This window comes from Hetaerina americana, unplaced genomic scaffold (genome assembly GCF_022747635.1).
Source record: "Hetaerina americana unplaced genomic scaffold, ioHetAmer1.1.p SCAF_15, whole genome shotgun sequence".
NCBI classification, from domain to species: domain Eukaryota; kingdom Metazoa; phylum Arthropoda; class Insecta; order Odonata; family Calopterygidae; genus Hetaerina; species Hetaerina americana.
In genome coordinates this window covers 5,748,469-5,773,253 of record NW_027286625.1, presented here as the reverse complement: position 1 = coordinate 5,773,253, position 24,785 = coordinate 5,748,469, and the positions used below count along the sequence as shown (strand labels likewise).

The window sequence follows — 24,785 nt, the reverse complement described above, 5'->3', positions numbered from 1 at the left end:
TCGTCTTGGCCAAGGATATTAACTTTAATCTTACTCACTGTTACTTTAATGACTTCGGGGTATTCCAGTTACAGTTACCAGTATTAGGTATCGTATTTGGCGTAAATATATTACTGCGGGCTCTTCCAATTCCAAACATTAAGCAATATATATTTAAAAGAATTTCAGAAGCAAATATCGCTTGCGTGATTTCGGAATGTTTGCCCAATGTCAATCAATTGTATCTCAGAAGAATGAACCTTTTTCTGTTTACTCTCATCATGCCTAATTGGAAGATTGCATTCCCTAAAAGTGTTATTATTCAAGGAATCGGATTTAACAAGTTCAACTAATTTTGCAAGTAGAACTGCAACCCTTTCCTATTATTTGCACCCTACAGTGGTTTATTCATAAGCGTAATCATCTAAAAGTTAAAAACGATTGTAAGTTTTTGGAGCTTCCCTACGGAACCGATATATGTAGATAGAATCAAATTATTAAAAAAATACAAAAGAAATTTTCTAACTATGAAAGAGTTTTATAGTAGTACATATTTGAGTTAATTTGGATGTCATTTTTTTTACTGGCATATTATAGTCATTAATAAGGATAGTCCATCGAAGCATTACGCTGTCTCTTCAAATTTTTATGGATTTACCAGTGACTTTTTACTTTTAAAATAATTACTTATCTCTCATTTTTTGCAGCGTGTAAGAAAATCGACACGTAGTACTATTCTATACAATAGCATTAAGAGAACATTTTATATGAATCAGTTATATTTACATTTTTTATTTTTAGTGTTAGTGTTATCTACACAACGTTTTTTTATGTAAATAGGCACTTAATTAGTCACAAAACTCATTGCCAACCCTTTTCTAAGCAAAGCTAGAAGAAACTTTCGATCAACAATTGAAAATCACTTTGAGTTTTCTGCCACTTATATGTAATGTGTGGTATGCAATTGAAAATGTAATTTAACATGCTTAGGTTGGGATCTCTCTCCTCCGAATACCCAGGAACTCTTCTTTTAGGGTTATCAGTTGGATGATTTCCACATTTTTCGGGCTGCGTCCGCGTATGTCGTTAAAATGCACAACAGTTTCGCCAGCTATCCTGCTGGCGTCCTCAGGTCAAAGATGAACCTACCTACTCATCTACTTCACCTACTCATCGCCGCGGAAACCTGCGAACGAACATTATCAGTTGTATTTTCGAGTCGTTTTGTATTGCATTCAAAATATGCACGTCTCGAGTCTTGAACGTCGTCATTTTTGAGTTATCCAGCGACCCTGCGTCTAGGTGGGTTACATTTACGTACTGCACACCACCTTTTCAGGTGAAATTGGTCCGTCACTTACGTTCTAGGTTTCACAACGCCACAACATTGGCGGAGGTCGGGAGGATTTAAGGGAGTTTCAGTTGGAGTGGGAAGCCACGAAACTTCAAGTACTTCTCGACCCATGTGACGGAATAAGATTCCTCGTGTAGTTTTCAAATCGTCTCGAAGTTCTTTGAGTATTCATTGCCGCTTCGAGGAACAATACAGAAAATTGTAATGAAATCACACCCTGTGGACGCGTTTATTGGCCAACGTTGGTTTATGATATGATGGCTTCCATCTATTTCCTGATGAATGAATGCCCTGGCGTTTCATCAGCTATAAATGTAATAAATATCGTAAACGTGTTTGGTACGATATGTGTATTACGAACAAACAAGTGTGAGTCTTACATTGATCTTCATTCAAAGTCGCATTTGCTCGTTTCTAGTATGCATGCGATATATTTAAGGACCGGTAAAAAGTGTTGCTATGGGTTTTACATGGTGGAGAGGAGCACAGCCAAGAAACCAGGGCAACAACTAGGGTAGAATAGAGTAGGAGTTTTGGTCACTTAAATAAATAGGTGATTTAAGAATCAGGTACACTAATATTAAGCAAACTTGTCAAATGCTTGTGTATTCCGCGATCAATGGCACAACTTTTGTGCAACTTGGCAGATCCAATCCGTGCATTTGCACAGGATTTTAAGTTCTTGATTTGATAACAAGTATACCTTGTTAAGTGGATAGTATGCGTAGTGAAATAAAATTCGCCACCTTAAAAAGATGCCTAAGCCAATAGTATAAACTGTATTTAGATAAACAACTCTGCTTAGCAACGCATTTGGTTGTTTTTGGGAAATTCTGCCTTTTAATTATTTTAATTCTCCACACCTTTAATATCTGAACTATCAGCATCTCTACCATATAATACTGAAAGAGAAACGCTTTCGTTTGACACATACGTACAGGTGCGACTGCAGCGTAGAGTTTATGTAAAATGCAATCATATTTTTTACCGTCGTCCTTTCGTTTGTTTATTGTCTCTTGCTATACAATATAGCGGATAATATTTCATAAACCTGGATCGGTGAATACCTCAGTCCATATTCTGTTTTAAGACCTCCGATCGTTGAATGAAGTTGAATTAAAGGGAATGAATTCCAAAAGAAATCGATTTCATGAACTCGTCACTTCCCGCGGACAATACATTTCGAAGCTCTTGTAAAAATGTCGAGTCGGCATAAAATATTTTTCGTAATCCTTAAAAGGCATATTCAAGGAGTCAATTACTCGCAAATTTACACTCGACAAACCCAATCCCTCAATTTTATTTCACTCGGCATTCGCTTCTAATGGCGCGTGCAATCTCTGCCATACATAGCAATTTCAGCGGAGGCATACCAACGTAGATACGCAAACATAACTCGTATAACGCAAAATCACGTTTATTATTTTAAAGCAGGTACTTCCTTCCTGATCTCTTAACATATACAAGTAGCTCACTTTTTAAATTCGTTCATTAAAGCTTAGTCAGAAGGAATTGTGGATGCAACAGTTAATTCTTCCTTCTTCTCTTCCAGAGGTAGTATTCTCCTATTCTTCCCTATGGTGAGGAATAGGAGAATACTTCCTTATATATTCGATGGATTTAGCGCCTGATTGCACCTAATCTCTATGTTTCTTAATTTTTTTCTGAAAAATTGCTCATTGATATTCCTCTTTTAGGTTTGTTTGAATTTTTTCCTCATAAGTTTCCCCGTTTCTTCCCTTTTATTCCGCGCTTACCTGAAAGTTTAATTTATTTCAATTATTTCAAATAAGCCACTATCTTTGAGTATCACCTCAGTCCTCTTTTACGGTCTTCTTCGTATTTCGCCCGCTTCACCCTCTCTCTCTCTCTCTCTCTCTCTCTCTCAGCCCACCTGCCCGCTTGCTCTATGGAAAGAACACAGCCCTATTCAAACTATATTATGCCTGCATCGTTATATGTAATGACTGATACTGTCACGTTCATTCCATTTGTACATACCATTTCCGGTTATTATAAATACACGCAACGTTTTTTAACTCGGGCACGACGATTTTTTAACTGGGGTCAAAGTAGTACACCCGAATCTTATTAAGGGATTTAAACGATAGACCTAAGTAAGATGTTAATCGGCTGAATATTTCGAAGAGACATCCCATGTTCTCATTTCTCTTGACATTTACGTCATTATTCTTTAGCGCACAAAAAGTTCAAAAACTCAGAAAAAAATTCTTAAAGACATGGTTCCTTTTAACTCCGCATTAAGTTACACGCGACTCACGTAGGCTCTTGCCAAAAATGCGTTCAAATTACCGATTCCGGTACGAAAAAAATGCAAAGGGATACGGCAGAACAAATAAAACTGTTGATGAAAAGGGAATCTTAAATAATTGGATCGCAGGAAATTGCGTGACTAAGCAACGAGAAGAAAAATCAAGTTTGAGGCCTTCATTAAGTATGCATGCCTCCGCCTCGCCCTTCGGAGCAAATACACGTAATACCTACCGCTTCGTAAGAACTCGCCCCGAAATTTATTTGAATCTTGAAATCCTGGCACTCCATTTATATCTCCCTCCAGTTGTAAACATTTTGACCGTGCCGCTACGCACAAGAGGTTAGGCACATAAGGAGGCTAAAGGCCAGGGGGTGCTGATTCAGCTTACGCGTTAAACTCGCTCCTGGGTAAAAGGTATGAAAACAATTTTGGGGATTTTTACACGATTAAAAAATCATGCAATGAATACGTAAATGATAATAATATAATTATAATTTGTATTATAACGGTTGGGGTAAGTTTTGGATGGATACAGCCTATACAACGGTATAAAGCTACAAATCCTTGCCTCTCCCAGCAGGACACAATCTGACATCCTACACTACAATAAAGCCCTCTTCAATTTCTCATTCTGCCTTCCTCCCTTCATTCCGCCCAACATGTCTTTCCACTTGTACCCCTTCCTCGTTTGGTTAAGGTTCTCCCCTCTATCACAGCCTTCAACATGCCATTTCCAATCAAAATGCTCTGCATCCATCTTTCTCGCCTCCTTTGGATTTCTCCCAACAATCCTCTCTTCTCCCCCCCATACCTAACACTTCCTCTTTTGTTTTCCTCTCTGTCCATTTCACCTTTTCCATCATTTTCTGCACCCACATATTAAAAACCTCCTATCTATACTTATCATCTTACCTCAATGACCATGTTTCCGCGCCGTACAAAACCACGCTCCATATCAAAGTTTTAATAAACCTTTTCTTATTAGGTAACACAATTACAGAAATTAGATATGACAGTTACCGCCATCGAACAACTCAACTTAATTGCAAATTCAATCCGTGGCATAAGAACTGAAGCTGTTTGAACTTTTGATTTGATGCATTTGAACCGAGTAGGTTAGTACAAACGTTCTAAATATTTTACTTTTAATCTAAATTTTATATTTCAACCTAAATTAACTAATGTTTAAATTGATATTGTTGGCTTTAGCTAGGTTTTGAGCGTAACTATGTACTTGTACCATATCATTTTCCGTAAATGCTTCTCGTTAAAATTAATAGCATCACTTTCGGGGCGGCATGAGAATTTAATTTCTCATTTATTTTGAAATGATTGGGTGGGCACGCAAGTGACAAGAGAAACTGTATGCCATTGCATGTCTTTCATGTAACGCGTTCGTTTGCTGGACACCAATTAACGTCTTACTTGCTTTACTCTCTCTCGCTTTCCCTCCCACTTTTATCTTAGCTATCCTACGAGGGGATTCTCCCTTCGAAGTGGATAATGCACGTCTGCCCAGAGGGTCAGGGTTCGAATCCCAGTGGACGCAGAATTATTTGGTAGTCTCCCATCCCGACTTGGGGATGCCATATGGAGAGCAAGTACACTACTCCTTCCGTCGGAAGGGACGTTAAATTGCGCGACCCCCGGGCGCGGTTTCGTCAAGGGTAGACTTAAGCCGGTCGACAGTTTCATTAGCTGAGAAAACGTCATCGACCGTTAAATACGCTGGATTTTGGTTACGGTACATTTTTTTGAATATATGAGAATGATCCTATTTTCTATTATTATTATGATTCTTAATACATCACAACCTCGATACGAGAGAGCAGAAGTTGGTTCATATATCGTTTCCTCTCATTGAGAAAGTTATGGAAGTAGACAGCACTTCTGTCTTTTAGCAGGACACGGTCTTCCATAGAGGTAGAGAAAGAGCCTCTCATATACAAGGCATTTACTGTTGTGCTCTGCTCTGACCTAATCAAGTTCACAGCAAAGAGTGTTTTGGGAAAACGGGTGACCGATTTCCCGCCGCTCGGCCCAAGCGATGAATATCCCGCACTGTTATTCGTTTGCAGTTTACCCTTCGATGTGAGGAACCAAGAATCGACAAGGGAAAGATCAGATGTTAAATTCTCCTGCCAGCCCGAAGGTGGTGCTGCTAATTGTGTTGAGAATAGTTTCTATTTCATTTTAAAATTCCTGAATTTTAATGCACATTTGTAATCCACTCCGTGGAAGCCGTCTACCGATTTTTTTAAATATTTCATACTACACTGATACTAGCATTAGGACCGGAATCAATCGATATGGGTGCTGTACTTTTGAAAAAGTTACCATGCTGCTAATAATCGAAAATTCCGGACCGAACAGCAAATGATGGCCAGTTTAACCCAATATTTATGTATGCTTAATTCTACCAAAACTTGTATTTAATTTTTCCTGTAGAGTGGGTTAGGACCAATATTTTTCATTTTTAATATGAAATTCTAAGAATACTATATTTACTTTTATGCTTCCTACTTTCTGCATTATTAGAATGAAATATGTTGAATGTGCGAATAGCAATAGTGTTTGTTTTAAGGCTGTTGCAATTACTGTCTCGTATTGTTTTTGCATTTTATTCCTGCAGATGGTCAATTGTAATACAATGAATTTTAGTGTTGATTCATTTAAATACCGTGAAAGTTGCAACCGAGTGCGCGTATTCGGTGATGAGCCGAGTCTCCTCACGTGTTACGTTCTGTATACTTTTAGACGCGGTATTGAGCTATGCAGGAAGAGGAGAGGAGGTGGACATTCCCCTTCGGAACGCATATAATGTTTACTCTCACGATAATGCTTGCCTGCCGTTCCATTGGAAAGGATCCACTAGTGACCGCAGCACATGATTCGAGTGACCCCACCGCCAAATGGCGTTTAGCAGAAAGAGGCCGTTGTGATTGCTGTGCCCATCCGTAAGTACCAATTTTCATCATTTATCTATTTTTTTTGGCTGCTTCATTGTTTTTTATATCGCAGCGGTCTCCTTTGTTTTATCTGCGGTCAAAGGAGTTATGTATTCTCGATCAAACAAACAATTAACTGAATTCACCCATGAGTTATCAAGGACGTGTACGTATTTAACGGAAAGTTTGAAGTTTCTAAAAAAATTATGTGAGGGTCGAAACGATTATCCTATGAACTTTTGACGTGCTTTAAGTTCGGAGCGCATGGGAAGCATTAAGGTTGGCTTTCAACAGTGACGCGTGCATTCAATCGTCAGCCAGATGCTTCTTCCAATACGCAAAGTAAATGAACATTCTCATCTACAATTGTGGAATAGATGTATTGCTTTCTGCATCTGATAATAAATATGTCATGAAGTATTTTTTTCTGACCCATAATTTAGCGTATCCGGGGGCTGATAATCTGTACCACATTCCCACTGAACGTCTACTCCCACATAAGTAATTTATTCAAAGCTATTGGATGCTTAGTAGACTCGCTATTTCGTGCTTCGTGTAATTTTAAGGAAATACGAGCAAGAAATAAAAATCACCTCAATTTTTATGTATAAAAACATAATTTTGCATGTTTACAATCACAATTTTTTTTATTTTAACGAAATAAGCATGTTTTAATAATAATACACTGTATTAAAAGTAACTCAAAACGAAGTAATGAAGGCGGGTACATTTTGATGGGTAGTCCAGAAACAAAGTACGTGAGAATACATCATTGACCTGAGCTTTTGAAGAGGAGGAATGACTTCTTCGGGTATAATGCTGTTGGCAGCGAAGAGTCGACATTAACCCCCTCCAAATTTATTTTCTGAATACGTGGTAACAGACCTATATTATTGTTTGCCTTATATTTTCCATTGAAACTAAAATGAATCATTACGATAAATTAAAAGATCTTTGATATATTTCATAACCAATAACACAGTAATAATCGGATATACTCCTGCTACCTAAGTGTAACGCGCGTAATGGTCACGATGTGTATCAAAGAAAAAGACGATATTTAAGGAATGTGTCCACTGATTGATTAGGAAAAAAATAGATCACGGTCCCCCTCCGATTTTCGAAAGGTTCAGACCAGATTAACATTTTTGGAGACACCAGTTTGCTTTTGATTGTTTGAACAGTATTTTTTTCGCGAAAAATTCGCAATCAAAGAACAAAAAGACTAGACAATCCTTCGTACGCGTTGCCGATTCTACTACTCTTAGAAGTAAACCTAATGTCTATATTTTCGTTTTTAAGGTCTCGGTAAATTAGGAATTTCTCAACTAATGACATGTTTTGTCACATTCTGCCACACATCATCGTTACAGCTCTTAGTAATTAACATTAATCTAGGAAAGAGTTCATAACTTCAACGTAATCACGTAAAATTTGTCGGATTAAAAAAACTAGTATTGGCATTGTCGTACGTTTCTTTCCGCGATTTTTATTAACCACTGACCACAAACAAAGTCGCTATAGAAAATATCGATATTGACGCGTAAAAATAAATCTACTGTTGGTGGTTAATATCCTTTAGAAAAGTACTGTTTATCAATCACAGTGTCATATTTCCACAAAGTGAGACGAGAATTTTGATTTCAGATCAAGGGAAATCTAAGTTAAGCAGTAAGATATTAGGTATCGATTACCCTGGCCACTTTTTGATTGAGTGTTCAAGTCGTTGAAATGGCTGATTGCTAAAACTTTGTGCATACTAAGGGCACGGTTGAATTCAGTCAATATTTCTTGTTGTTTATTGAATATCGAATTATAGTGATCGTCGACATCCAAAATGGAAGACGGAATTTATGATTGAGAATCTGAGTTACTTGATTTTTTTATGTTTTTCCCAAAATATTTAAGCTCATGAATAGTCTAAGACTTCTAGGAATCAGATAAATACTTAATACCACTCGGTCGCTACGATGTCGATTCAATTTTTGTAACGCGTCTAAATTATCTTGGAGAAAAATCTACATCGTTGATGCCAATGAAAATAAAAACGCCATTTTTTACAGCGGAGTTCTATTAATTTTTCTTTCCTAAGGGGTCAAATTTGCCATTCACCGTATAAATTTAGACACCTTTCATTTCACCTTCCCTTCTCATGCGGAGACAAAGTTCTTCCGAAATAGAAGTTTAATTTCAGTATCCAACATGAGACATTTTAATGCAACGAAATATGAATCTGATTTTATACCCCAGAAATGAATCTGCGATGTATGTATCGCCATAGATATAGATAGATACGATCATATACAGAGCTCATCACTTTTCTGAACTTTCGGAATGAAATATGAAAACACCACTCGAAACTCAAATACTTTAATGGGGGGAAGACACAGAGTACTTGCATTGCTGCAAAACACCCTATGATGAAAATTGATTCAACTAGAGGAGGTAGAGAAGGGGTCCCGTTAGGATATGGGGGGGAAATGTGAATTGGGTGGATACCGGACGAGGAGATTTGCTGCTTTCGGGCAAATCAATTTCAAGGCCCGCATTACACGAGGAGGGGTGAAGGTTGGTAAGAATCCGGCGAGACGAATGAAATGTTCCACAAAAGTGATTTGGCCCGGAAATTATGTCATGAAATGCCCTTCATTCTGAGGGATGCCTCACGAAGGCTGATGTTAACGGAAAAAATTCTTACAGAACAAGTAACAAACGATCTGAATCGTGTTTCACCTTCGAATTATTTTTTTGGTTGTTCCTGAAATTTATAGATCCGCATTATGTAGTAATATCGTGAAAAAATGGAAGTAAGGGCACTATCCAGAAGTATTAAAACCGTGAATAGAATGGTTTCAGGCGTCACTTTGTGGAAGCGATTCATTTCAGAAAATAAATGCATGGTTATTCCACATATATTTTTTATTAAACACTACCCGGGTTTCGACTTACCTGATGATGACTTTGTAAGTCGAAACCCGGGTCGTGTTTAATAAAAAATATTTGTGGAATAACCAAGTATATATTTTCTGAGATATTAAATCCGTGTGGTTAATTGCGTAAAGTAAGGGTAGCTAATTTTACCTAAAATAAAAACTGAAAAAGTTCGGATTTATCAAACGTTTTTTAAATACGAGTACGAAGCAGATTTCGATCGTAAGAACGCTAGGGACCCGTCAGCATAAAAAGTACATTCACAGATGGGAACCAATGACCGGAACCCTGAGTGAAAACATATTAGAAAGATGAGTCATGACCTTGTCACAGAGCGTTGCCTCGTATGGTTCAGCTACTAGCCGTTCGAGGAAAGGATAGGGCTCTATAGGGCTTAGATCGCTGGTTTCTCAAATGAGGATGTGAAGTAGAAAGAAAACATTGTGCTGGATGGAAATGAAGGAAAACGACGAGGGGTTAGATAGGGTGAGGGAAGGCAGGAAGTAGTTGGTGGGGAAAAATCAGAAAAAGGAGTAAATCTAGACAGTGAAGGCACCGAGAGGTAACGAGGTGTTGACGTTTCATTTGAATTTGAGAATGCTGGGTATTCTCGCGAGATGGTGGAACACAGCCGCCATTTTTGGACGGCATAAATGGTGTTAGAAGCTTGATAAAGGTAGAGAAGAGATATAGAAAGCAATGTTATTGAGCAGAAGATGTTAATGTGAGACAGAAGTGTTTAAAAATATGCCTAGACTGTGCAGTATTTACGTAGTAGGGTTGCTACAAAGGCTATATTTGTTCGGTCTACCGTTATGATAAACTTCTCCGAAAATCGTTCATACCCTTGAGTTGAATGAACTTTCATCATAGAGCATTTTGCAGTAACGCCAGTGTTATTTCTCTTTGCTTCATTTCTCATTTTCATTTTCATATTTTTTTCATTTTCAATCCATTGCTGGAGCTAAGAACCCGATTCATATATCCAAGCACTAGGATGTATCATTATGGACACTGAATTAAAATTCTCTTTCGAGAGAACTTCACCTCACCATTCATCGTGAAGGTGGAATAAATGGTATCTAAATTTATATAAGGTTAATTAATGACACAAGGAAAACAAAATGAACACATCGCCTGAAATAATGGTGTTGTCATGCTTTCATTTCAGTCAATTATTGTAAAAAACGAACAATTAATTATTATTTTAACAAATGGTTATATTGATAATTATAAGGCTCCTAAATCCGCTATTGCGTCAGGTGAGGTCATGCTAATCCATTGGTATCCATGGAATCTCTCCAGGTTCCAATGATACTGGATGATATTGGAACAACAAAAATGTGGAAGCATGCACATTTTTGGAATAATGAGGCAAAATTTGTTATTATAATTAAATTATTATTGAATTAGGTCAACAAATAATTTACCAACAAATAAATTTTGAAAGTAAAACTCGCTGCCGTCAATCAAATGTCGTTCTCCACATGGCGTTTTTCACGGACATTCATTCGGTAAGTAGTATGCGTTACGCATTTCTCAGAAAAGGTAACAGGCGTGTGATGTTAGCCTAAGCAAGACTTAGTTGAAGATTTCGGCCCCTTGGAGATTATTCCGGTGCTCTACATTTTTATAATATTCCTCAAAGTTCTTGTTTTCTAACAGAAAAATATCTAAAATCCTTCATTTGACCCCTCGATGCATATTTCTTACTGCAAGAGGACAAATCTTTTATCATCTAAAAATACTGAAAGGCAAACTGTTGTCAACTTCTAAATTAAATAACCTATATTTGATGAACATTATTAAAAAAATGCATAATTTTTTTTATATTTCATGATTTTTATAATACCGTGACCTTACGTGCGCCATACAATCATTTTTCTTAGCGAGCATTGGGTGCTGTATTTCACGTCGAACTCCAATTAATTTTGCCTAATAATCCTTACCACTGTAATTACACCGGCCGTAAGAAAGCATTGATTACGGCTATGTAACGCTTCTTGAACAGAAGACTCGAGTGGCTTCATTGTATCAGTTCATCCACCGCCATTGTTCGTGACTGCGACCACATCTGAATTTAAAACCCTCCCAGGGTGAATAAATTGAAGGGGTTGCTTGGGAAAAAGGCTTCAGTCCCGCGTCCAGAGGAAATCCCATTTCCTCACACTACGTCCATTTGAACACTTGTTCATCTTCGCGGGTAACTTAGATAATATCTCATGGCCATAATTTCCTCTCTCACTCCTCCGGTTGCATTCTTCGCATCACGCAGTTCTGAAATGGTGACTTAAGAAGGCTATGTTTATCAACGGGAGCTGTAACTCTCCACACCAACGCACATTAGTGCTCACTAGGCTCTGCTCAAAATTAAAGCATGGTATTTCAAGGTTTATCATTCTGTTTGAAATGGACTCGCGAATGAATGTCTAAAAATGACGAGGGTTCCTGCGTACTATGATTTTCTTCTTCGTATTCGCAGTGGAATGTAGGAATTGATGTAAGGGGCTGGATACTGTATCAAGAGCTAACCATCCTAAGTTTAAATGTTTTCCCTCTGGTATACTTCTGTGGAATCAGCAACAATCATGCTATTCACCATTTTAATAAGTTTATTGATTGATTGAAATCGATTTCATATGCTTAAAAACCTAAGTGTAAAAAAGTAAACAATAACCCTCCTTTCCTTTTTAATTTTCCTTTTTCATTACATTAAATCTAATTGGTTTCCGTCATAATTTTTACTGAAGAGGAATAACATTGGAGATGACAGGTGAGATACATACTATTACGCTGTCGGTCGGATGAAAATTTGAGCTTCTTGTGCAAATGCTTTTCGTAGGCGTGGATTTATTCTTTGTTCGATTAACTGAAAGCGGTTTTTAAATTCGGAGTATAAGGTTTCTAAAACGTTTGTCGAAGTATATTTTCGACAATTGAAAAATCTAATTGTTTTGAATAATTCTAAGTGAGAATTTCTCCAAGTTTTGGTGCCGCAGTTTTTGAAATGTTATTAATATTAGTGGTTTTTAGAAATAAAAAAGTAATATTAGAAGTTTTTAGAAAGCGAATTCCAAGTATTCGTTACAGATTAATGAAAGACAGTCCTTCTATTGTTGCGTACTGGCAAATGCGCACGGTATAATTACTAATATAATATAATATTACTGATTATAGATTTTCAGTGGGAGTTTAGAGATAAGAATTTTCTTTACTAGATTAATCTCCAGCACTATGATTGCTGTTTCGTGCACATAATTTCAGTATAATACGTGGGAATGCGAATAAATTACTCGCAAAATTGGATAGAAGCAAAAATAATCGAAGTAACTTTCTGAAGTTTATTTCACCCTTCTACATATTCATCCCCTATATTTAGACACTTATCCCATCTCTTTATAAGTAATTGATAGTCGGCAGCAAAGAAGCCTTTTTTTTGGACGGAGCCAATGAGTAACCTCTTGGAATACGGCATCATCATTTTCAAAAATACCGCCACCCAAATGATTTTTGAGGAGCCCGAACAGATGAAAATCACTGAGGACTAAGTCCTGACTGTACGGTGGATACTCCAAGCGTTCACCATGAAATGTTCGTCACAGCTCCAGCGTTTTGTTGTTTTTCTGACATTTGCGACTTATTTATTGATTTACCCTCGTACGTACTTATTTCAAAAGTCTAAAATCCTCAAACCCAGGTGGTTATTTATTCTGGAAAATTTGATAAATATAAATTTTCCAGAAAAGGTTACGCTACAATACAGTGGGCATTTCTTCGTAACTCCTTCTCTTGCTTTTAAGAAATAATCGTAAAATGCATATCCTTTGCAAATAAATAATTATTTATGGCACACAGATGGTGCTATAGTTACCATTACTGTCGATGGATTTTCCTAACGTCATCATCATCATGAGTATTTCAAACCTAGAATTGGTTTACTGCAGCCCTCCATTCTTCTGTATTAAATTTCAGTTCCCTCAATCCTTGATACCTTCTCTGTTTTACGTCCTTCTTAATTTGTCCTTCGTACATATCTCTTGGTCTTCCTCGTGGAATCTTCCCTTCTATTTTTCCTTCTATTATATTCCTAATCAATCCATTGTGCCTCAATGTGTGTCCTAACGACGTGTTCCTAAAGTATTTATTAAAATTTAACAACGTGCTGCTGCTTATGGACAGCTTCAACTCATTCGTTGACATTATCGTAAGGTGAATTTGACGTTGAGTTTCCTAGCTGTTTTGTTGCATGTGTGGAAGACCTTATTTAACGCCATCAGGTGAGCTTCCATTGATGGATACTTCACTGTTGGGGAATAAAAAATGAAGACGTTTGGAGAAACGGACGCGGGCCCAGAACTGATTTCACGCAATACCTAACCCGTCAGTCAATATTTGAGGTCCATTGAAGTGATTGGCGTTTCCGAATTCCAATTTAACATATCTAGGTTACCTCCGCAGGGTGCACTATTGACCAAAATAATAAAAATAATAAAATTAATCGATGCCAGTCAAACATCTGCAATCGGCTGGCATTATAGTCAATACTCCCGATACCTTCTCCCACGGCGCCACAACTCCGGCATTTCCCCTGAGAGATGACACCAAAACGTGTTGGAAACGCTTTCCGGAGTTATCCTTGACGGCCTGATTCTATTCAAGTTTTACATATCAAAATATCGAACACATGCATTGAAACGAAGACTGTTTCAACGGCCACAATTTTGATTTTCCCTGGCAATTAAATAATCGTTTCAAATGATCAAATATCAGTATTATTTCGATATGATTACATTAATTAATTTAAAGTATTAGGCTAATAGGATGGTATAAGTGGACTATATATATATTAATATTTTGTTGATTTCATTGCAATTTGTGAAAAAAAGAGAAACGTCTTCTCATCATGATTTTATGTTTTAATGAAATATTATTGAAACCACCCGCGGAAATCCTTGAGCAGAAGCATTCATAAAATACTGAATATGGCATGAAATAATTATGATAAATAACATTTTAATCCTATTATTACTGTAGAAAGCATGATGCGCATTTTTCCTTTCTTTCGGTAAAATTTTTCCGAAGAAGATAAATGCGTTGCCTTTAATTGGTCGCATTGTTTTCACGAAGAATTGAGAATCGTCCAAGACATTAAGCTTAAATTAATGGCAGGTGCTCATTGCATGTAGGAGGAAGAGGTTATAAATCCTCCCGAGGAAAATTTTGTTTTTTTGGCGAAGCGAGAGCATTGAGATTGTCGTTGAGCTAAATTTAACAGTCTAAGGCGAAATGAATTAAAGGACCCTTCAATTTCACCTTGTGTTAATTCCAGGGTGCTAAAAACAGCAAATTGCTTCTAAAATTTTAATTTTCCTACAGAATTTGTCGATAAAATTATTTCAATAGTTCGTTTAAGTAAAATTTTATTGGTAAATAATTAACAAATTGAAACAAGAAAATTATGACAAGCTATTGTGTCAGAAACAATTGATTTCGTTTATCCTTCAACCAAAATGGCAGCTGCCTCAGCTAAAACACAGAACAACCTAAGAACTCGTACGACTTACTGTGGCTGGGTTAAATTACGAGGCAGAGAGGAAGAGTTGTTGGGGGTAAATTGGAAAAAGTAGAGGCGGGCAATATGGATGGGGTGGTGGTGGAGTTTTGAAAGCCGTGACTGTAAAGGGAGCGTGGGAGAAGTGAGTAAAATGACAGGCATTTGTAGGACGTAAAAAGAGGGGGCGACAAAAACTATTAGAAGACAGGTATAGTGGCGGGTTAAAAGTTTTTGTGCCGTGCTGTGTTGAGGTGCCTCAGAACAGGGGCCGTTTAATTTAATCTAAGCCATCTGTTCTATGCGAATATTTTAATAGCCTCAGCGACCACCCAAAACCTTCTGCAAGTGGTGAGCTATCCGCAATGATAATTATTGTGAATTGATATGAACATAAATTCACGCCCTCTTTTTGCTAACGAACTAGGCTTTTATCGTATGCTGATCTTTATTTTTCTCAAAAATTGAAGTTTTGTGTAATAGAAACAGCATAAAATATTCCTAAATTGAATTTCATATTATGAAGGAATAGATTGAAATTAATTTAGCGGAGTTTAAGCGGCATTTTTTTAACTACCTTCATGATAAAAGAATTAAAAAATCAATTTTCATACTCCATTTTATATACCAACCATAGGTTTAACTTACCTTGTAACTGGTGCACACTTGATAATGACGTACTTATTTGAAGCCATGGTCGATGCATTAAATTTTCATTATTGCTTCGTTTTATCCGTTTATTATAATGGAAATTAAATATTTATTTACAATGTGAAGATAAAGAGACAGACATTATACTATTTTTGAGCTCTCATATAAGAAGAAACTTGGAGCGTGGTTTTGTACGATGCGAAAACTTGGTCGTTGAAGCAAGAAGATTGGCGTAGCTTGGAGGCTTTTGAGAGGAGTTTTGGGCGGAGGAGAATGGAAAAACGTAAAAGAACTGGAAAATAAAACAAACGAAGATGTGCTATGGAGAGAAGATTGTAGAGAGATATGCAAAGGAGACAGGAAAGGTGGATGCATAGCATTTTGATTGGCACTGAAATGTTGACGACTCTGACCGAGAGATAGGGTTAGACAGAAGAGGTAGGAGGAGGAAAAGGATGAATGAAGGGAGGGTAGAAAGTATGCGAAATTGAATAAGGGTTTATTTTAGCGCGAGGCGTCAGGTTGTGTCTTGTTTGGCGAGGCTAAGAAATGTAGGGGTACGGGGTGTACAATCTGTGTCCATTTTTGACCAACCTTAAACAGTAGACTACCAAATAATGATATACGTATAGGTAGACTGCAGAATTGGGTGATTTACTGTCAAATATTCACCGCCGGCATTTGATTGTGTATCATCCTAATCTGCTTCTCATTTTGTCCCCCCCCCCCTTTGATGGCAGGTACGAAATCTCAGAGATGGCCTCTCCCCTCCATTCCATTAATGGGATGGGATGGGATCTCCCCTCCATTCCATTAATTCGTGCGTCTTCAGCCAGGGAATATCGTTTCCTTCGGTGATTGGACTTTCGCTGTGGTTTACACGGCTCAGCGACTCTTCCGATCGAACCGAAGAGACATGGATGAGGGTGAATGATTTCTTTCCTTATCCATTATCCTTGGGTAATTTTCTCGACTCTTTCCTTTCTTCCCTGAGAAAGCGTCCATCTCGAGGTTTCAAAACTGGTTTTCGCGTGAAATTCAGTATATTTTTTGATGAAATGCACGCATCTCCAATTGAATAGATTATTTTACCACCAATTGAAAAAATATTATCAAGTGGATGTGATTGAAAAACTCTGCGAATTAAATGACTAATTCCGATTAATTACTCACCTCCAAAATTGATCGGATTTTCATCATGCCTCTGTACATCACTGCGATCACAACATATGGTTTATCGATATTTTATTAAATAGGATATTTGACCTTATATGCTACATATTGTTATACACCGGAAATGAATGTGAAAAGTTTTGCCATCCAATTGATTAGGCATGTGGTATCACGGAGATGCACCTTGGCTTCACAAGCACCGAATGGATAGAAAGGAGTGAGTATTTAACTGTTTTAAAAGTTATATTATCGTGAGAAAGAAAATAAAATCATTTAAAAAAACGCAAGCATGATTTATCCAAGACAGTGAATGGTGGAGTCGGGGATCCAAGTAGGAGAAGGTGAATTTAGAGGAGGTAGAGCATACAACTTATTTAAGAAGTATTTAAATCAAAAATAGGCAAAGTATTAACCATACAAAGAGTATTACTGTGTTAGCCTAAGAATGAAGTATTGACGAAGATGAGGAAGCTTATGACGGGAAACTCAAATAAAGACGTAAAAAAACTGAAAACTTTAGCATGTTGTATGGTTCCGTAATTAAGTCGTTGAGGAGAGAGAATGAGCGTGAACCTGATAGGAATGGAGAGATAAGAGAGGAGTTCCTGGGAAGAAACTAAAAAATTCAAAGGAAAAGTGTATTTCGGAGATATTGAAGTGCTAATGACGTGATGAAAGCTGTGGTAGAGGGGAGAAAATTGGGCAATCGAGGAAGAGGAAGGATACGAATGGACATTTTGAACGACATGAAGTGAGGTAGTTCTGAATTTTGGTTGGTTTTTAAATGAAAATCCATCATGCTTAAAATTATTCAGTGAGAAGTTTTTTGGATACACTGTGTGAAGCTGAAAAATCGTTAATTGTAATGTGAGGTGTTTAGGAATTCATTGCTGTGACAGCGGGACTTGTAAGGTTAGATATGTTTAGATCGTAATGATCAACTAAACACTGCAGTACTTATTCGTATTCCATAAAAAATCTATGTAAAATGTACTGATTATATTAATATTCCGGATGAGTGGATTAAACATTACCAGTAGATATTGGAAAGGACCTATATTATTGGCCAAATGGGAATACTATTTCGTGAAAAGTTTTCAATGGCTAACGATAGCAAGCTTTATGTACTGTGTCGGTGAAATAAGTGACATTAGCTATTGGAAACCTTTCAAGAAAGGATGAATTGTAGAAAAAGAATTATCACACCTCTAATATAGTAATCATGGTATCCTGCATAACAATATTGGCGTAGATTGAAGGGCTTCAAGATGTAGGTGTCCAGAAGAATGGGGAAAATACCATGGCGTGTTCTACGTAGGGTAGAGGTAGAGAGACGGCTGTTGGAAAAATTTAAAGATGGCAGGACAGGTGTATGCAGGAGATGTTGAGAGGCAATGCGATGCTGAAAGCAGTGATAGAGGGGAATCCTGGAAAAGTTATTCCACGGAGGAAAAGAATTGGCATTTTGGATGGCATTAAATGAGGTAGGAGGTATGCATAGCTAAAGAATGAGTTATTTAAAAATATAATATGCGATCCACGGATATTGTGCGTCATGTTAGTTAGGGCTTGAGAGTTAAGTATTTTGATGTCTCAAGGTCCAACGACGAACTACTTTAAGCTGATAAACTATTACTAATCAAATTATTGCTAGTGAGATTAATTGCCTCAAGTTTGGTTGCGCTACGACCACCGAATGAAAAAAATCATTTCCTTTATTGTCCATCGTGGGCATTAAAAAAATCATTCGATTTGAAATACACATTACTTTCATTGCTCTCTTTATGCCTTTACAGAGGGAATTCATGCTTGGTTTTTAAGAGGCAAATAAACATGGAAGCACAGTCATAAAACCGTCTGCCTATCATGTCAGAAGAATGCGTTTTACGAAATAGGGCACAAAAAAGTCTCGTGGAATGAAAACACTCCAATTGGTTTCGTTTCGATTTGGTTTGCACATTTCTTTTATTGTCTTCGGGAAAGTTTTCCTTTTGTAAGAATGGGGGAGGAGAGAAAAAAAGCGATCGCCATGTTCACTCACCGGATCGGAAGTCCTTCTCCTCTCGCAAATGACGTTCACGAAGACTGAAGAGGGTCCATCGACGCCCTGCGGAGGGAGAATGGATAAAGTTATGCCAACGTCCATTTGATCCTTCAAAGCAGTGCTACCTTCTTTTTCAAATTAACCACAGAGCACCAATTTAACATTTGTGTTTTTTAGCATGGCAAAAAAATTCATTTTAAGTAATGATTTATTGAAGATTGATATTTTTAAATGAAAATCGATTTCCCTGAAATTTACCAAACAAGTTTCTAAGTTTTTCTGGTGTGCACAAAATATGGTTCATTACTACCCTTTATAAGTCATCTCAGTTTTTAAAAATTATTCAACACAGGTTAATTCTATGTTTCGACTTTAAATCTTTGCTTTTGCATATTCACAATGAGGTAAGATATGCCTACTTATAAATTAGCATTCATTGGTTTTATGAATTAACACAATGTTTGTGAAGAAGCATAATTACATTTTCAAATTTTACCTGACACTAAAAGACTGAAAATCACTAAATATAACCATTAATATAACAAAATATACTCACTGCATGAAGTATTATGCCAAAATTCACCAAAAATAATGTTTAAAAGATGTATTGTCACTAAACCAAGGGCAGATTTCTCCGTCAGTGAAACTGCAAATACAGGAACCATCCTCTTGTGGAAGGATACTACAAATTTCACCAGGCAAAATGTTCACTATTTCTATTAATGAGTTTTTTTCAACAAGCACTACACATGTGCCTAACCAGTGACTTATTTTGTGAAAACTTTGGTTTTGGTACCAAATGAAATCCATCTTTATGTGTATGCTACATATTATCTTTCAATTCTCATATTTACTTATTATAATTCACCCAGCAAAATATAATTACTTCACTTATTTTAAGTGGGTAAAATAGATCACACTCACGTTGCTTTAATAATGTATATATAAATATATATATATATATATATATATATATATATATATATATATATATATATATATATATATATATATATCCCTCCCCGGACTACAACCATGACGCGGTGGAAGGGCTTGTGCGTTCCGATGACCCCTAGAGCGGTGGGAATACTAATAATTGCTCCTGGTAGGGTCATATATATATATATATATATATATATATATATATATATATATATATATATATATATATATATATATACAATGCTTGAAAAGGAGGAGGGGACGAGGAGAGAACAACCAAAGGATAATGGGGGAGAGGGGAAAGTGGGGAAAAAGGCTGGATCGGGGGAGGGAAGGAAGAGGATAAGGGGCGAAGGGAGGAAGCCTGTAGGAATATCATAGGATGGTCTGCCAGTTAACGACATGGTGAAAATGGAACAATAGTTACTTTGTGATTCCACAGAAAAATTTTATTACGATATGACCCGGGTTTCGACGTTCAATATCATCTTCAGGAAACAACTCTTACAAACATCCATCTACGATGGTCATCCGGAAAGTAGTACCCGTTCGTGCCGCATGAAGTGCTGACAACGCGAGTAGCCGCTGGACGAGGTCAGATAGCTTCAGTGGCTTGTCTGCCTTCTCTGAGCCAAGTTGCGTGACGCTAGCATTGCCTGTGTTGTTTCTGTGATTGTTTACAATGTTTAAAAAAATTGAGAACGCCGCCAGTTGTGAAGTGAGGGCAGTGATTAAATTCCTCAATGCAAGAAACGTTCGCCCATGTGATATTCATCGCCAATTAAAGGAGGTGTATGGAGACAATGTAATGGACGAGTCGTCTGTTCGGCGGTGGTGTCGCAACTTCAACATGGGGAGGGGGAACACACACGACGATGAGCGTTCGGGGAGACCGTCTGTCATTACAGACCAACTGGTGAGCTCAGTTGACGAATTCGTGAGGAACGATCGGCGCGTCACAATTGATGACATCTGTGAGCATTTTCCCAATGTTTCTCGAACAATTGTTCATGAAATTGTTAAACACCATCTGCATTATGCAAAAATTTGTGCAAGATGGGTCCCTCGCGTATCTCAATGAGCTGGCGGCGAAGGACTATGCAGCAGGAATACAGAAACTTGTCACACGTTATGACAAATGCCTTAATTTGCTTGGAGATTATGTTGAGAAGTAGTTTAAAGTATCCTCTTTCAAATAAAATTTTTTATGTTTGTTAATATTTACTTTTGTGTCTTTATTTCACGAACGGGTACTACTTTCCGGATGACCCTCGTATATATACTACACTCAGGTAAGGGCAGGGAGGTGAGAATGTCGGAGGGTGGGTTGAGGATGGAAGTAAGCAATGACTGTTGGAGGGAAGGGTAGAAAACAGGAGGCTCCCTACAGAGTTACTATTTTTTCATATTCAATATGAATCGATTCCATAAAGTTACGCCGGAAACCATCAACTATGATGGCATGGTGATTAGGCATAGGATCACGAGAGAAAGACTAATGCCCTGATGTAGGGTGCGTTGGTCGGGAGGGTGGGGGGGGGAAGTTAAAGGGTTGGTCTTTGGTAAATGCAACAATTGGGAACGAGAGGGGTATTAATATTTTTATTTCCCTCTCGCCCCCCAGAGCACAAGATCATAACTATGGAATGAAATAGCAATGCTCTGAGCAATCAATGTTTAAATTCTGAAGATGTTTCAAAAACTTATCGTGCTATCATAAAATATTAGTGAATGCACTTTAAGTATTTAGTACCAAATGCATTTAGTCAATTATGTCAGTGGTTCATACTTTCTAAATAAGAATTCAGGTTTTTCAAAAAGTAAGGGTTTAAATAACTGCGTGTACATTTTCCTACACTGTTTCTCAAATGAATTTGGGATTTCTTCCGAATCCACCCAAACCCTGCTTCGAATATGGCAAACCTCGGTCAGAACAACGCTGAAAAATACTTAAAAACCTCGCACGCCTTGATTAGACTTTCCTACTCGTGATATTTTTCCAGGTATTAGTAAATGATCAAATGATAACACAGGAAAATTTTCAACGAATGAAAATTTCGCTATAGATTCAATGTTTAGGAGAATTTAATATACAGATACTGAAGTCCAAACGAATTAATATATTTAGAAAATGAATACCCTGATATTCAATCTACTCTTTTGAATCTTATTTCGACAAGAAAGCTTTATAAATGAAAATTATTTCACTGAATTCCACGTGGTCATTTTTTTCTCGCAAAAAGTGGCGATAAATAAAATTGATATGACTACCTTTGAGGGAGTCGTGCCGCCTGACAAAAGTCTGTTTTCTCCTTATTGTTTTCAGTGAACGTCCCGAGTGCTTCGCAAAAATGACCTCTCGCGTGTTCAATTTTGGTGCGAAATTTCGTCCTTCTCATTGCAACGCGCCCAAGGACGCGCGTTTGAAATTTTCCCACGACTCTCGCCGAAGTCCTCATTCCTCTTGCCGAAAAGATGTCTTAAGAGTCACGGAGATCATTGTCCACGAAGAAACAAAGCAAGTCCAACATTTAAAAGTATTGGAATGCGCGCTTTTTTCTAAAACCGATCAGAAATAGGTGATTACGAAATAAACATGCATGGATTAAGTTGTCCTCACGTCTATTGTGTATGGATCAAAATCACTGTTCGATAGCGGTTCCGAAAGTGCAAGTTACTCTCGAAATGAAATCAGTAGAATAATTTCTGGTTGTCACGCTTTTTTAGTCTCCCATTGGTTTTTTTATTTCATTTTCTCCTGCGTCAGTGGTTGCGACAGGATAGGGAATTAAAGGATTTAAATCAAAACCTTTTGAGTGAAATATTTACTAGAAGTGCGACAAGTACTTCACTGGCTACTTAATTATTCGTTTCATGCATATTCTATCAATTAATTGGCATATTGGGAAGGAGAGGGGATGAATTTCCAAAGAAACTGCGGGAGATGTCACAACAGTAACTTTTAACGGAGTCATCCGCTAATGTGCATTTCAATGCAACAATTTCAGAGTGTAAAAATCATTCGCCTTGACTGGGATTCGCCAGTCAAGGCGAATAATTTTTACACTCTGAAATTGTTGCAAAGGAGAGGGGATATTAGGCAGAGATTCAAAGGAGATAGGAAAGATGGATACATAGTATTTTCATTGGTAATGGGATTTTAAACACCGTGATAGACGGGAATACATTAGGCAAACGTGGAAGGGATAGGACTAGGGTAGGTTTGTTGAACGGAATTAAGGGAGGAAGGAAGTTGTGATGAGAGGTAAGTACGTAAATGTATCGTTGTACCGTTTTTTAGGTTGTGTCCATCCAAAACAAATCTTAACCGATTGAATACCAATAATGATAATAAATGAAAAAGAAAAACTTTGTTCCAATCCACCACTTTATTTCAGGTACGACTAGTTTCGACGCTATGGCGTTGAAATGTCGAGGTACCTGAGGATGACGCCATAGCGTCGAAACTAGTCGTACCTGAAATAAAGTGGTGGATTGGAACAAAGTTTTTCTTTTTCATTTATTAAAATGAACTTCCACAAAGTTGACGCTGAAACTATTGAGATAACCAATGATGATGTTTTATTCTATTATTATCCCCAAGGTTTTCATATACATTAGATAATTGACACGCTTTGAAGATGTGCCAGAAGTTAGGAATTATATAGGCAACATCATTGGGCTGAAGCTATACTATCCACAGTTTTGTATCGCGACGATCCGAACCTCCCAAATCCTAAATATAATGCCTTCGGATGGGACTCGCCCTTGGTTTACAATCGGCAACTTTTGTCAAGGGTAGGCTTGTAAGGGAACAGAGCTAATCTCCAACCTTCCTTTCAACCCTGAAGTTCCACCTGCCACAAATCATTTCAGTATAGTTAATGCTAACATTATTGGGCCTACGTTTCGTTTGAGAAGGTCCCCATTGCTGTTAAATTCAAAAGTATAATATCATTAATTAAATATCAACTAAGGATTATTATTGTTTTTATAGGTAATCTATCGGTTAAGGTAGGTTTTGGATGGACATAAACTACCAAATAATTCTTTTGCTTCTCTTAACAACTCTCTTTGCCCAACATTCTTCCCTCTATTACGTCCTCAACATCCCATTGCCCACCAAAACGCTGCCCACACATCTTTCCTGCCTCTTTTTGATTTCACCCAGAAATCCTCTCTCCTCCCCCACCGTGTCTAGCACTTTCTCGTTAAGTAGAAGAAAAATAGTCGTCGTGGACCGTCCTTAATCTAGCTTTAGACAGGTAAAATACCTTGAATGAATGCATTTTCCGAGAAAAAGTTCGATTTCAGCTTTGAAAAATTTCCTCAATTCATGCACGATGTTCCTGAAATCATTGCAAATAAAATAGAGAGATTACTCAGAAAAAAGATGGAACTGTGGCCGTAAATTATTGTTGTTAATATTCCTTGAGAGGCCTCCGTCATTGTCGTGACCTAGTAAGTGCACGTATGAATGAAGAGAAAGAATCAATTAAACTTAACGTAACAAGGACGAGGAATATAATTCTTTCAGAGTAAAAGTACCAATGGACGGCGCCTGTAAAGGGCATGGGCCCGAATGTCGTTGGCCGAAGGTCGAATGCCGATGGCCGAAGGTCGAATGCCGAATGGGCTTCAGGAACTAGTTTATTTCGTTCGTGAAGCCGCATGTTTCAGTCCCCAAGACCGCATCGCTGCATGCCGTGGATACGATCTTCCTCAAGCAGCAATTCTCATAGTGCGCATTCATAGTGCTGCTTGTTCCTCTACGCGACAGTCTCATCAGATTCCAGAACCCAGATCTTTCTTTGCACGCTACGGCGTGAAATGTACACCTTTCACCCCTCCTCCGTGTCCATTATTTTACAATTAGGTCATCGGAATGATGGTAATCTGGTGTTGCGGCATGCTCGGCACACTTCTGTTGGCTCATT

The 24,785-nt window shown here is 37.6% G+C and overlaps 1 protein-coding gene across 1 annotated transcript in view; it reads right to left on the bottom strand.

Annotated features, from left to right (window-relative positions):
* Positions 1 to 24,785, bottom strand: part of LOC139686878 (protocadherin beta-9-like) — a 130,081-nt gene that overhangs the window by 34,078 nt on the left and 71,218 nt on the right. Inside the window, exon 4 of the mRNA XM_071583954.1 lies at positions 18,904 to 18,969. Coding sequence (XP_071440055.1) covers positions 18,904 to 18,969 — 66 coding nt within the window. The remainder of the gene's footprint in view (positions 1 to 18,903; positions 18,970 to 24,785) is intronic.